The sequence below is a fragment of the Ambystoma mexicanum genome, chromosome 8, assembly GCF_040938575.1.
Source record: "Ambystoma mexicanum isolate Mex_15411 chromosome 8, UKY_AmexF1_1, whole genome shotgun sequence".
NCBI classification, from domain to species: Eukaryota; Metazoa; Chordata; class Amphibia; order Caudata; family Ambystomatidae; genus Ambystoma; species Ambystoma mexicanum.
The window spans coordinates 1,121,530,357-1,121,545,488 of record NC_090929.1 but is presented as its reverse complement, the minus strand read 5'-3'; the positions used below and the strand labels follow the sequence as shown (position 1 = coordinate 1,121,545,488).

Genomic DNA, 15,132 nt, shown 5'->3' with positions numbered 1-15,132 from the left:
AGCAATTAACATACTAATGGAGTACACTTCAAACAGACCCACATGTGGCCTGGCTGCAGAGGTTAACAAAGGAAACAGGAAACCCCAACAACCTTAGATATGTACTGTGTCAACCTGAAGCCAGCTCCCATCCTTAGTATCAATGGACAGTGACATGTAATTTCTGGGACTGCATGTATTACAGTAGTCATCCCTGCAGGGGGACCCCATTCAGATGGTACGAGAATGCGGATTGACGGCAACATAAAGTCTGGTCTTGCCACAGTTTCAAGGGGGACTTTCCTCTTTAATCAGGCACCACACAGAGCTCCATTGACCAGAGAGACCCTTTGATCCACAACAGACAGGAGGATGGGAGGGACTTAGTATCACATGTTTCCACCCCTTTACCTTTTCCGTTGCAAAGCACTCTGCCTACAAGAGGTTGTTGGTGGACACCCAGGATTGGTTAATTAAGGTAGGCTTAGCCTACACCCATCCCTGTGGCCCTTTTGGCTTTAATAGAGGGCTGAACCATTCTTTTGGCAGATCATCTGAAGACTTTGCATGGAGTAGCAAAAATAACTCAGCATTGGACCCTGGCAAAAGGTACAGTCTGCTTTATATCTTCCACCAGTGAAGGAAGGCCAGGACCTCCAAGAGGGAAGCAAGATCCCTCTCCTAAGCATCTCCCAGGGAATAGAGGGAGATACTGAATCCGGAAGTCCCTCCAGCAGCTCCAGGAATGGTACCCAGCCAGCATGCAGCGTGCCCTGCTAGGCTCTGCAGCAAGCTTCCTAGGTTGAAAGTGCCAGAGTCTCTGAACCAAACCAAGGACAAGGCAGCTGCCAGCAACACTCTTCTCAGCTTTGGGTTGTAGCCATAAAGGACGACACGAGACCAGTGAAGAAGCTAGGAGGAGTACGTCAACAAGCATCTACTGACGTCCACCTTGAAGGACATTTTCAAGCCAGTTGAGCCCCTCTAGCTGTAACCGACAGCACTGCTGAATGTTACACCGCAGTCACCAACGCCGTTTGACACGCCTCAGCCAGTGCTTCAGAACCTATCAACCAGCACTGAGACAACGATTCCTGAGACTGAGCCGCTGTGTAGGCAAGCCTGCAGCCGTCCATCCAGTCTTGCTCACCGAACTGCCTGCTGCCTGATACCTGCAGCTGTCTCCCGTCTTGAACGCTGTCACAGAAGCTGTAAAGCGCCCTGAAACCGACCTGTCGAGTACCAAGAACTTCTACTACTCAAGGTACATTGTAGTTCTGCCCCCCTGGTCCTTCTCTGAAGGCCCCTATTGGCATTTTACAACCCATTGCTACCTTTGTGTTGAAACCAAGTACCCTTGAACTATTGCCATTAATTACTATACCGGCTACCTTCCTGTCAGTATCCAGAGTGCATCACTTTTCTGTCTTTGAAACTGTCTGTCCTCTGCATTCCTTTACATGGTGGGTTGTATTTTGTAGTGTGCTAGAACTGTCTGTTGTGATAATAATAAAGTCGATATTTTGGAATCATACAAAAAAGTCGACCTGGGAACTGTAACGGCCGAAATGCGGACTTCTTTTTTTCTTTTTAACCCCTCCCTTGCACCATGTCCATATGTGGGGGGGTTTAGAGTATGATATGAATATGGAGGGTTGCGGGGGTCTCCCCCCACATATATATGTGGTGTAAAGGGTTAAAAAAAGAAAAAGTCGGCATTTTCGGCCGTCACAGTGATCGCATAGATCAGATATTTTTATGCAACCTAGACTGGACAGTCCATTTTATCATTGGGTAATAATTGTATTTTCAGTGTGTTGCAACTAACCAACGATCCACAACCTTTCGGAAATAAGCCTTCCGTTCTATCAACGTTACCAAAATTGGACAAGGAGGTTTATAATTCATTTGTGTTTCCAATCTGTTCGGATCCACCTGGTGTACTAGAGGTGTGAGGCTGATTGATGGTTTAGAAACAGATATTCAACTCCAGACCACTATTGCCCCGGAAGTTGATTCGTCACAACCGGTAACCTGTGATTTACAATTTTGTTCTAAAGTGTATTATTTTTAGCAGTGATCATTGTCAATACTTTTTCAAAGCATACTAACTAAAGTATAAGATCAACACATTCCATTTGTGTACATAATGCACAAAAGATACTGACCCTATCTAAAAAAATAAAGTTTTCATGCTTAAGGAATAATATTGCTGGCAGCTTCAGTGGACCGACAGGGGCAGAATGATTGGCTGTGTTTATGTGCTGCTCACCATGGGCTCTTGGAAAAGGAAACAGTGTGAGCAGATATGAAAAGTACAGCCCATATCAGTGAGGATATGCTACGTTCATGATCAGCTAAGAATATGGTATGGGACATCTCACTATTTAAAAGCATTGGAATATTTTCAATAACAGTAATGTGAACTTATAGTTCACTCATCAAAAGTGCTGAATTTTTATAAATGTGTAAGATTTGATACTATATGTGTAGAATGGTCCTCCAGAATCAAAAATGGTATCTTTATGAAACTGACATGCACCATTGGGTATCACCTGGGAGGAAGAGCGGAAGGAACCGGGAATCCTTGAGGGCAGCTTGTGGGAGCGTTAGGCTCATGTGTTTTTTTGGAGGGCGGATCGGAACAGATTTTGGTGGGATGGAGCAGTAGAGATTTAGGGAGGTGGGTTATACACCAGTAAGTTTACGGCTCTTGAAATGAGAGGACAAGACATGTGCCATCGTGGGACATTTGGAGGAGGAATAGGAGGAGTTGGGAATCCCTGAGGGCAGCTGTCAGGACCACACACTTAGCCAATAGCGGCTGCGCACATAGCACTGGAGGTTGCCGGGTGAATACAGGCATGGAGGGACTACACCTCCTAACAAGCTTTGCAGTGACGTGCACCGCAAGGTCCGTCACATTGATCAGCTGACCTAGGAAGACACTTTGCGCCGGTCCGCTGATCCAGGAAGACCCATCACTAACAAATGCTGCAGAGTGTATTTCCAGGTCCTGGTTGGCGGTTCTGGATTCTGCGTTTCCTCCTTTGTCTTCTGCCCCTTCTTTCATGTTCTGTATGTCTTGTTCCTACTCTTCCACCCTTCTTACTTGTCTGCCATTCTCCCTCTACCCACCTTTACTTGTATTCCACTGCCTGTCACCAGACTTGTGTTTCGTTCCCTGTATTGAGAGGGATTTCTGGATCTGTACTTACCATTGGATCTGCATGTTATTTTGGATTGCTGCTGAATTTGTGCTACCTGTTCTCTACAGTCTTCTTCAGTGCCTCTATTGGAAACTCTGAATTCCTCGTGCCAATCTCCCATTGTACTTTAGCCTATTTGTGTGTCGTCGGGTTAGGTCCCTCTAATTGGTGTATTTTTGGTAATTGTCCAACCATAACTGTATTCCCCAATGCAACCGCTAGAGCTGCGGCACGCAGCAGGGATCCCAACAGCAGCTTGTTGGGGAGTCGTGCTTGTGATTTTGGTGGAACGAAGCAGCAGAGTTTTAGGTTTTGGTTGCTATATCAGTCAGTATCCGTCTCTTAAAGTGAGTGGAAGAGTCATGTGCCATCAGGTGACACATAGGAGGAGGAGCAGGGAATTGCATTGTGTTGGAGAGTCATGCATGTATAGTTACAGTGGGAAAAAGAAGCAGATATCAGGGAGGTCTAGTATACACCAGTCAGTGCTGGTCTCTTGAAGTGAGCAGATGCGACATGTGCGATCTGGTGGCACAGGAGGTGTGGTAAATCCCAGAGGGTGGACTGTGGGAGAGTCATGCATGCATGATTTTGGTGAAAGGAAGCAGGAAATATTTCGGGGTGCAAGTGGTACCCCAGTTAGAGTCTATCACTTGACGTGAGTAGATGTGACATGAATGCACCAACAAAACAGCAAATCTATCCAGAATGTTCCCACTAATACCACTCGCCTAACCCACCCATCACTTCTTCAGATCCTACAGAGCGCCTAGAGACCATGCAAATGCAAGGGGTGCATGGTATAAATCCCGGTAATATGACATAACATAACCTCTGCGAAATCAAACTTTTATACACCAAGTGTGCACCTTATTCTGTAACATAGCACATGCTGTTCGGGCTGAAATAAAGGAACCCCGGACCAATATATCCCAGACCAAGGCATTCAATGCTGAAAGTACAAGCACAAAGTGAAAAGATTTACAAGAGAGAGGTTACCTTCCGAAGTTCCTTTCAAAATGCCCACGATAAAGCATGTCAAGTAAACAGAGATGTATTGCATGCAGGACGAAAACAAAAAGGCAGAGACAGAAATGGGGTCTCCATAGCACAATCAAAAAAATCACATAAGAACTACTCTAAGAACTGCTGGAATCCACATTGGGCTAGAATGAGCATGGACAATGATATTGGTGAATACATATGTCAGGGATAGACAGCACGGTTTCATATAACTCCCACCAGCTGTAGGCTGTATTGTCAACGCTGAGGGTTCATGGGAATCGTAGTCCTAAACATGTGTATAGCCACAGGTTGCTTACCACTGGCATAGTAACTGCACTTTCACCAACATATTATAAACAATTTATATTATAAGACGCTGTGGGTCAATCTACCCGACAACTGTAAACCAACAAACAGGAACATGCAAGGCATTGTTTTAAATGTGGGGGCTGCAATTCGTTGGTTATTGGTATCAACAACACAAACGACTTACTAATAAGCAATGGAATTTGCCGATCAAACTCTTCATAATTTGCAACACCTTTGCTAATTACATGCACATAGGCGACTAACACCGAAAAGGCATTGGTAACACAGCAGCTAAACAAAACACTTACATTCTTGAAGAAATCAGGGAAGTAAAAGTTCAAGAAGCAAAGAGGCTGGGACCTTTTCAGTACATTGAAGACAAAGACCTTTTCCTGGAGAAAGGGTCTTGTATTTGGGCTAATTTGCATACCCACAATTCCTTGCTGATGTGGCTCAGAACTGGAGGAGAACTTCCAGCGATGACTAATAGGTCGCATTGTGGAATGTATGACTTGGCTCAAATGGACTATCCTACATTCACTATATTGAAAGACATGTGAATGATGATGATTGTGAATCTTGAAACCAAGGTGCTCAAGGTTTTGAAAAACAGTGAAAGATTGTGTCTGTTTCTGGAGGATTAAGCGTACGAAAAGATGAACTAAATAGTGCATGATTGCAATAGGATCATTATTTTATCTATTGATCATTTGTAAGGCGCTTTATACAACAACATTGTGTTTAAAGGCAAACTATCCTAAATGAGCATCATGGGTTGAGAAAATAAAGAGGTAAGAAATCCATTCTGAATCATCTCAAATATGTTAAACAAATAAAGGCCAGATGGAAGGAATTTACAAAAGGAGAAAAATTCATGTGTACGATTTAAAAATTAATAAGTTGGCATGTTCTGTAAACTGTAGGTAAAGAGATGTTTCCTAAGACCTATGTGTTGCGCCAAGTAAGGTCCACCCACACCGGGGGTGTAGGGCTTCTGCTCAGATGCCTTACTCTCCTGGGGGTAAAGGGGGCAGAGCAGTCATAGCTCCAGCATTAGCGGGAAAGAAGGGTGGCCGAAAGCCAGAGTGCAACCCTCAGCTCAACTCAACTCAACAAGAGAACATCCACTTACATTTGGTTATACGTGATCTTACCAACCACAATTACAGAGTGGTACATTTCATCATGGACAAAATACCCCACCCCCCAAACCCTGTTTTTTTACCCTCATAATTCCACTCCAACCCGACCCATTTTAGCCCCTTTACCCCACTACCCTTTATTCATTTAATTAATGTTTGCAGTGTTTTCGGTATTATGGTCCACTCGGAAATGTACCACCCTCTAATGTTTTAAATATATTGACTGGATACCATTACATGTATATAAAAGGATGCAAAGGCGAAAATCCAGTATATTGAAGATAAGTAGCTTTTCTGGTACAGAGTTTAAGGCAGGGACTTTCGTAGAAGTCATTCAAATATTCCAGGATTGAGTTCTTGAGTGCAAAAACAAGCCTTCGTGTTACCCCTAGAAAGAGAGCTCTGTGGTTACGGGAAAGAACAACATTCACATTTTCTGAACTCAACACAAGTGGCAATTAAAAAAAGTAACTTGCGCTCAATGTTAACGAACGGGGCAGCGACAACGGGATGGCCTCACAGTTATGAAGGAGCTGGAGGAGTTTCCAGAGTCAGCACAAGTCACAATCCAATGAAGAAGGTGCAGAGTATGCAGGCGACTGCTCTCGCGCAAGCCGCGCGCACCAAGGGCCTTGGACGACGTCATTGGACCGCAGAGAGCTTAGCCTGATGCTATTGTATGGTGCAGCTAGCTTAGTAGCCAAGGAGGCAGTCCAAGTTGCCATATGATGCGGCAAATTCTCAGCGGGTCAAGGACGGTAAATCTGGGGTTCCTCTTAGTCCCAGGAAGTGATTGATATCTGTGTCAGTGAGCAATTGTAGAGTACCCTCTGCTCCAGACAGGTAATTTATCTGGGAACAAGGAATCCGTAAGGTGAGTAACCCAGCTGGTCACGCCTGCTCAGAGGAAGGAAGTGCTGCTTCGGTTCCCCCTGGTCACTAAAGAAGTCTGGGTGCCTCAGAAACCAGAAGCACTTTGCCTCCTGCTGCAGAGGTCAGGACATACACCATCATAGACCTCCCTTGGCTTCCTCTGGCAAGTCTTCTTTTTGGATGCTTCAAATGAGAAGTGGCAAAGATACACCCCTACCCCATACCACGGTTGGGCACAGAATACACATTCATCGTCCAATTGGATTCATTGCACCTTTCAAACCCTTGTCAGTCACCCAATCAGTGGTGGGCACCACATTGAATCCTATCAGGTATTCTTCTCTGGCACACATGAAGGATGGGGATTCAGGCTTAATTCTCAGTCATTCCATTCATGCAGCGGGCCAGACCCAGTTATGGCGACTCTGTGCTGCCAACTTGGACACTGAAGAAAGCCCTGATCATATATGCCAAACACGTGCTTCTATATGTACAGCGAAACCAAATAGCTGTGGAGTCACCCTTGATGACCAAAAGACCATCGCCATTTTAAGGAGATGTGCAGGGAACAACCTTAAAAAGTAAATGTCTGCAGGCAATTGCAACCATTAGAAAATGCACACAAATACTGCCACCAGCCGGTAAGCAGCACAGGCTGGTGAGTGGGTGGTACCTGATCGGGAAAATACTGTAGGGTACCTTTGGGCGCCCCCTGTCCTGTAAGTTTCAGAGAATCCCAGGGAGCAGAATGCACTTCTCCAGTGTGGCCTTGGGCGAGGACTCACTGAGGAACAAGAGGCTGGTGAACCAATGAGGATAAGCAAAACAAGACAGGAGACTCAGTGTCACAGATTAGGAAATTCGAGCTAACAGTCTAAACAAATGCACATTGGCATTTGGCATTGGCATTTCAGAGTGTTGGCTTTTGTGTAGGTAATGGTAGTACCTGGCAATAAGATGGCAACACCGGAAAACAGTGTGATCACCTGGCCAAATGACAGCAGTGCCTGGGAAATGCCTATCTAAAACCAATACACAAGGCAACACCTCTGACTTTTCCTATGCTTGTTTTTAACAGGTCTTCAGTGCAAGGACCGGATATAAATCAAGAAGGTGCACATGATAGAGACATTTTTATTACACCAGTAGCGCATTTAAGCATGCAATTGAGCCATTTACTTGCAGCAGACTGCTTAGAAATAGCACTGACAGGCCAAGGTTTTGATGTTACTGCTTGGTAGAGGTAGCTCAAAGAGATCCCTGGTGTAGAACGAGACAAGTAGTCGGTGGCAATGGCCCCCTATGGATTAGCACGACCAAGGGCAGTCATTAGGTGGGGAAATAACTAAACAACACCCACAAGCTGTGTGACCCACATCACATGAGCTAACTCCTAACTGTAGCCCAGTCCAATAGTTGTGTCTGATAGGTGGTGCTTAATGCCAGATATAAGCCAAAACCTAACATGGTGGGCTACGAATTTGAATATACAAGTAGCCACTGAAAAAGCTTTGGTTGAGAGATGTTTTGGTTGTCTACTAAGATGATATATTTTGCTACGTTAATAAGAAAACTTACAAAGTCACAGACAAAAATCAGATGAAAGGGCACAAGGCTTCAAAACCTAAAAGCAACTGAAAGTCCCAAGTTATGGCTTGCTAAGCAGCCAGAACTCCCACCGCCATGCCCTGCTCCTGACCACACAGGTGACCTCATAATGACATCATCAATGCCATCACTTATAGCATCTCACAGGACTTCTCAAATTACATCAACAATGGCACCACTATGTCAGGGCCCTGTGGATACTGGTACTTCATGTGCACAGTACCCATACGGTGTCTCTTGTTAATGCATTCTCGGTACTGCCCACAATGCTTGGACCCGACCCATGCCATCGGCATATTGAAGTTCTCTATAAGAACGCCTGGCAGGGATGTTCCTGATGCGGTCATTTGTGAAGTCATCTATGAGGTCCTGAGCAGAGCATGGCCGCTCAAGTCCTGTGGGTATGCACACGGGGCACAGCTCTTCCCCCTGCACTCTACACCCTCCGACTGTGCTTACAGGGCATGCACTTGGGCAACTGGGACGAGACATGGCACAAAGCTGTAGTGCAGAGATCTTCAAACTGGGGGGCTGCCCCCTGAGGGGGGCCATAGTATGTCCGGGGGGGGGGGCAGACTCTTTAAAAAGGGATTACGATGACTGTTTTTAATATAAAAAATTATTGATATGATAGGTTATTTTTATCGTTCTTAATACCCAGAGATTTCTAAGCGCCGACCAAAGGATTGAACCTGTGTTGCTCTGTGTTGTCTTGCTTCTAAGGCGAGCACGTTCCCGCTGTTATCCTCCCGAGAGTAAGATTATTACTTTTAATATAAGCAGTAGACAATCTGTTTATATTCTAAAAAGCCTGGTGCCCCTCTGGACATCCTTCAGGCATCCTAGGGCCCGATGCCTCAAGGTTGAGGGGCCCAGAAACAATATTTTTACTCAAGAGGAGGGGGCTGGGGAGGGGTGTGGCTCAGTATGAAAATGTTTGACTACCACTGCCAGAAAGTGAGCACAGCTCTCCTGGCCACAGTTATCTCTGGGCATTGACTCTGGCCATGTCTTACATATACTCTAACACCTGAGGCGAGAACCACACACAAGGCAGGATATTATCTCGCCCTTTAAAAAGGTTCTGTGCCGAGATCTGCCAATTTGGGCCGACGCACCACGACATGGGTCTTCAGAACTAGTAGGAAAATGGGTGCTTCTTTTCAGAATGGGACATCGTTCTTCTGTCCGCCGAGGTTACGACTTCCATGATCCCTCACCAGTGACTACACTGGCGGCGGATAGGAGTTGTAGGCCAAAACATCTGGATAGCCGCAGGTTGCTGACCACAGCTGCATGCACTTTCCTTACTTGACACCTGGGAATGCCTCATACTCAGCCCTTACACTTTACCTGCAGCGCTGGTTCCAAGTGAAAGGAACCTATTTGGGTGCTGAGTTCTAAAGCTAAATACGTTTGGTTAGGCCTGAAATGGTGAGACCGAAATTAAAAATTGGGTCAGTGGACCCATCTAACAAAATATCCATACATTTTATTTTAAATTTTTAAAGGATGGGTTGGGAGTTAAAAAAAAACGCTAAGAATATGTCACAATTCAGGCTGGGGTAACAACTAACTTCTAGCCCAACTGAGTTTCCTCCTCTTAGAATTTCTTCGTCCTCCCATCAAGCAAAATGGACCCTGTTTGAGTATGAAGTACAATGTTGTAATACCTATCCCCCCACGCCCTTCCCTCCTTCAACCTTTCCTTTTCCATAAATCTGCCCAGAACCTCCCTGTGTGAAACTTGGGTGGACGCATCGTTTTGGCGGAAGTTTAATAACAATTCATCGAGAAGCCAGAACCGGCCCAAAGTCATACGTCAATACTCGACCCGGAAACACTCTTTCATTGAAGAGTGCAATTTAACCGCAGCTGTCCCCGACCCTGCAAAGTAAAGCAGGTGCATTGCAGAGTAAAATGGCATCTTTTAAGGCACGCGGTCCTGGGATGCACGCATGCGGTCTGGCTAGTTTCTCTTTTCATCCCACAATATGTGCCTGCTATCAGGCTCGGACTGGCCTACTGGCCCATAGGGCAATAGGGCAAAAGGGCAGTCTTTTTTTTGTCAAAGTGGGCCACTTTTTGGGCCAATGTGGGCCTGTTTGATGAGTGACTTCCCTAGGTGGCTAGTAGTTTTGACCTTTGTTGCTGAATAAATATTCTTGAAATTGCACAATTTGCATAATATTTTATCAAAAAACTCCCACTTGTGCAATTTTCAAACAGCCTGTCAAAAAAGGAATGAATTTGCCATTTGCAACGGTGGGCCACTTGTTCATTGGTGGCCGACACAATGCTATGCCCCAGTTCGACCCTGTCTGCTATCCCGGGGGACATAGGATTATTTCAAGATCGCCGGGGTTCTAGCGCGCGCCTGCAGCGCGTATGAGGAAACGCCTCTTCCGCGTGCCCCGGGCCTCTGCTTACCAGCTCCCAAGGACAACGCTGTGTGCAGTCTGCGTGTCTCAGCGGCACACCGTGTAACTGCACCCGCCGGCAGGCAGAGGAGTAACACGCAGCACCCTTCTGAAGAGTCAGTAAACATGAAAGGGGCCTCCTCGATTTGAGGGGTTCACGAGGGATAAAAACGGGCGCAGTTATTTGCACATAAGTATGTGAACCTGGGGAAAGGAACAGTGTCCGGGTTCCTGGGGCAGCCCCGCTGAAGTGGAATACTAGGCACTGTGGTGCCACTGACAGAGGGTTTTAATAAACACCATGGCATTCCTAAGGAGGAGGAGAGAGGCCCAGGGCATTGCAACCCAATATAGCCCCTGCAGTGGGGGGCAGAAATGCTATGGCCATTTCTACCTTCCGAGAGGGCAGACACGTCTATACTATACACTCTATGAACCTGTGCAATGTCGGTAGGAAGGTTCTAGAGTCAGACGTACTTATCAGTGGGCAGAGGAGCCCAGAACTTCCAGACCTGAGAGTTACTTCAGGGGGCCAGAGAGAAACAGGTCACTTAGACCCCAGCTGGCCCATCAATGTCGGTATAGGGTTTCGGGGAGCAAAGACCCCAAGATAGGCCCTTCTGAGGCAGAAGAGATTATCAGGGCACTTGGGGCGGGTGTGGTAGGGTACACTGCATGTTCCTACCCAAGGTGACCTTCAGGGGCGGGCAGGGCTATTCCGGGCACAAAGACCCTGTATTTCCTTGCAAAGTGTCCAAAGAGGCTCAGGGTACACAAGTCATGGCGTGCTCAAAAGTGGGTTAAAAGGACACGACACGCTGTTACACTTGAGGTGCCCTTCAGTAGGGCAGAGGGGCCCCAGAAACCTAGCCCTGAAGTGCCATGCTATGTGGGACGAGATCCCCTTGTGTTCCTGGCCGTAACCCTCATCCCACTCCCAATCATTTATCTTGGTCTGGTCTTCACTCCGGTTACTTACCTTTATCCACATTCTCCAGCTCCTTAATATTGTAGGCTTCAACTTCAAGCAGATTACCTTTATTCTCACTCTCTTTTCCCTTACCTAGCTCATCAGCCTCTTGTTCCATTATACTCATTCTCAAGCTCCTTAACATTGTACACTTCATCTTCAAGCATATTACCTTTATTCTCCCCCTCTTTTCCCTTACCTAGCTCATCAGCCTCCTGTTCCATTATACTCATTCTTAAGCCCCTTAACATTGTAGCCTTCAACTTCAAGCAGATTACCTTTATTCTCACTCTCTTTTCCCTTACCTAGCTCATCAGCCTCTGTTCTTTTTATTCACTCTCCTGCTCTATAATGTTATTGGCCTTATTTTCCACTTCTTCGACTTTATCCTCACCTTGTTGTTCCTCTCCTACTTCACCACCCACCTGTTTTTACCTTCACCCTTACCACTTTGTTCCTTACCTTCTCATGACCTCGACCCTTCTTTCTATTCTCAGATGTCTACTTTTCCCCCCACACATTCTGTTCCTTACTTCTATTGACACCCATTCCCTACAGGCCCTCATGCTCCTTGCCTCACAGAGTTTGTGTGATCCTTACCCCCAACCCCTTTCATACATGCATACCCCTCGCCCCGTTCCTGATCACCTTCAAGCCGCTGCCCTTACCTTTATCTTCGAAGCTTCGCACCACATTGCCTTGTTGGAGTCCATAGCCCCTGGTTATTCCATCGAGGTCCGCCACAGCATTGAATAGATCCACCATGAATTGGGGGGGCTTCCTGTGGGGCAGCGTGTTGGGGGGCACCTCTCCAATGGCGAACACGTCGTGCAGCAGCTGGATGGCCTCAGTAATCACATCTGATCCTGGAGGGCTCTTGAAGGCCGCCTTCCCGGGCTCCTGTAGGGCCACCAGCCGCAACACGCACACTACAAGGCCCATGAAGAGCAGCCAAGTCTCCATGATGACTGCCCGACTAGGGGGCGGCGGCGGTCAGGGCGGAGAACCCTCTGCAGGTAGTGCCTTTCCAATGGATCCCACCTGGCCACGGCCCTACCCTGCTGGTCTTACAGATGCAATGGCTGGTTAAGACGTGGTGGGGTTCCTGGGATGGTGTGATGGAAAACATCAACACCAGGAGTTCTGCCTCCACATAACCTCACAGTCAAAGGCCAGGGACGTGTGTAAGCCCCAGAAATTGACTACATCTATTAAATCGAACCAACGTCAAGTTTCTGCAGCAAGGCCAGGGTTGGAAATCTAGGCCAAGTGCTAGCAACGAGAACACCAGAGGAAGGAGCGACTTCTGTTTGGGAAGAGGTTCCAATCGGCAGCTTCACCTGCACAGCACTGAACGTGCCCCACAAGTGCCACCCCTTATAAACCCGTGCCAGGCTCGGGAATCTCATCACTCATTCTGGGGGGCTGACGGCATCGACATGGCACAGGAGGGCAGCGGACACTCGATAAGGCTGAGCAAATAGCGCGCGCTGATTGCCTTATCCCGCGGCATTGTTAGCGGGGAGGCTCATGTTTGTCAGGCCCAGATCGCAGGCCTTTCCCCGGGACGTGCGCCAGGCCCGAGGCTCCGCCGACGCGGGGACGCCCTGCTCCTCCTCCCCCTGGCCGGCGTCATTCTATTATGTGCCCCCAGATCACGAAACCTCTGTCTTTTGTGATCCGGAGACTAAACAGCCGCGAGCAAGGAATCCCTTCTCGAGACGGCGTGCCCAATTGTGTGAGGCACTGCATGCATTGGTAGAATGTTCAGCACTGGGGGGAGCATGATAGGTGCTGCACCTTTAGTCGCACCTGCGCGAGTTCTATCTCCAACTACAGCATTACTCAATCTATGCGAGTGTAACGTCTTCTAACTTCGCTTTTTTGGCATACAACAACACGTCACGGACTGAGCTGGCTTTGTCTGACACATGGCGTAGCGCCGTACTCCTATCCCTTCTCCCAACATTTGACTGGACCACCTCCCAGCCTGACAACCAGAGCCCTGCTTTCGGGAGAAAGGTTTACCTGAGAGGATAAAAGGCGGAGCAGATCCGAAACCACAGATGCGAATTATGGGATTAGATAAAGCTGTACAGCTCCCAGTGCCGCAGCGCACACACAGAATAAGGAGCTGCAGGGATGAGATTATCCCAGGTATTTGGGAGGGGCAGGTGTGTTCGGTGGACAGTCTCATCAGGGCCTGAGCCTCCCACCTGCCCCCCCCCCCCGCCCCTAATCAGGAAATAATGAGATCTGAGCAGCAGGAGCACCTGCTGAACTAGGAACGGTTCATACTGGGCACGAGTTCGATGCACAGGCCGCCCGTAGACTCTCCTGCTCCCCACACTCCCTGGGTGTGTAGCCCGACAGGAGCCTCAGGGATGAAAGTGACACAAGCTCATGCACCACGTGCCTCATTTTGGCTTACTGCACAAAAACCCAGACTCATTTAAAAGTGATAAAGGTCACTTTAATGTGACAGGCCAAAGCTTACAATTAAACGCTTACCTGGCTCCACGGCCTTGCAGACTAAAGAAATATTTTAAACAACCAATTAAATAATTAAACATTTTCATTTTCCCCCCAACAATTAAATAAAGCCACTTCCTCCCTAACTATCCCTTGGACCCTACCGTCTCCTTACCCCTTTTCCAGGCGTCCCGCTTTCTCCCCGGGGGCCATGCCCCTCCAGGCTCAATACCTGTTCCCCCGGGCTGGCCCGCTTGTGCAAACAGCACCACCCCATCCTTTCCCGTGCCATTCCCCCATTGTGCTTCCCTCCCCCCACATCTAAAGGGGCCATGCCCCCAGCACCAGAAAAACCCTCCACCGAGGTGTTCTTTCTGCCCCCCCCACCAGTTTTCTTTACCTCCAACTCCTTAACCAATCTCCCAGCCAAGAGCCCAAGTCCGCCAGATAATGATTATTCCCATAAAGCGACACGTGTACACCATCCTCTCTAAAGTTCATGAATCCCTCAAAGACTGTTTCCTTATGGTCCATAACCTGTACCGCCACCGAGGCACAAAACGTAACCATCTCTCTGTTTATCCCCTTCCTGCCCGCTCTATCGCTCCCTCACTTCTCGCTCCCCTCCAAACTCTCCGCGGCAACAACTTAGACCACACTACAGCTGCTTGAGGCCACATTTCACAAACCCAGACTAAATCCCTTTTCATTTTCCTCAGAAGAGCCACCCCCATATCCCTTACCAGGTCATTCTCCCCAGCATGAATAATCAACGCCTCTGGAGCCCCATAGCGTTCCCGCAACCCAGCCAACATAGGAAGCAACTGATCCCATCGCAGACCCCCTAACCCATGCCATTTTACCACCACATCCTTATAGCTACACCCTAGTTGCCTACCAAGAACCCTTTTCTCTACTTCTTTCCCAGCCCACTTAACAATTGAATGGCCGACAATCCACACTTGCGCCAACTCCACCTCCTTTCGCACAGCATCTGAAAAAGAAATTACAAAATCACTCACAAATGAAAACATTCTACCAAAGTGCTATTGTCAAAAAAGGTCCTCTGCCACCTTCCTTCAAAATTCCCCTTTTCCAAAATCCCTGACGTACCCCTTGTATCTCCCAGACCTCCAACGCCCCAA

At 47.6% G+C, this 15,132-nt stretch overlaps 1 protein-coding gene across 1 annotated transcript in view; it reads right to left on the bottom strand.

Annotated features, from left to right (window-relative positions):
* LOC138472802 (bone morphogenetic protein 2-like) overlaps positions 1 to 12,602 on the bottom strand; it is a 58,833-nt gene extending 46,231 nt beyond the window's left edge. Inside the window, exon 1 of the mRNA XM_069611155.1 lies at positions 12,184 to 12,602. Within this exon, the coding sequence (XP_069467256.1) occupies positions 12,184 to 12,478 (295 nt within the window). The 5' untranslated portion in view covers positions 12,479 to 12,602. The remainder of the gene's footprint in view (positions 1 to 12,183) is intronic.
* Positions 12,603 to 15,132: the final 2,530 nt, after the last annotated feature.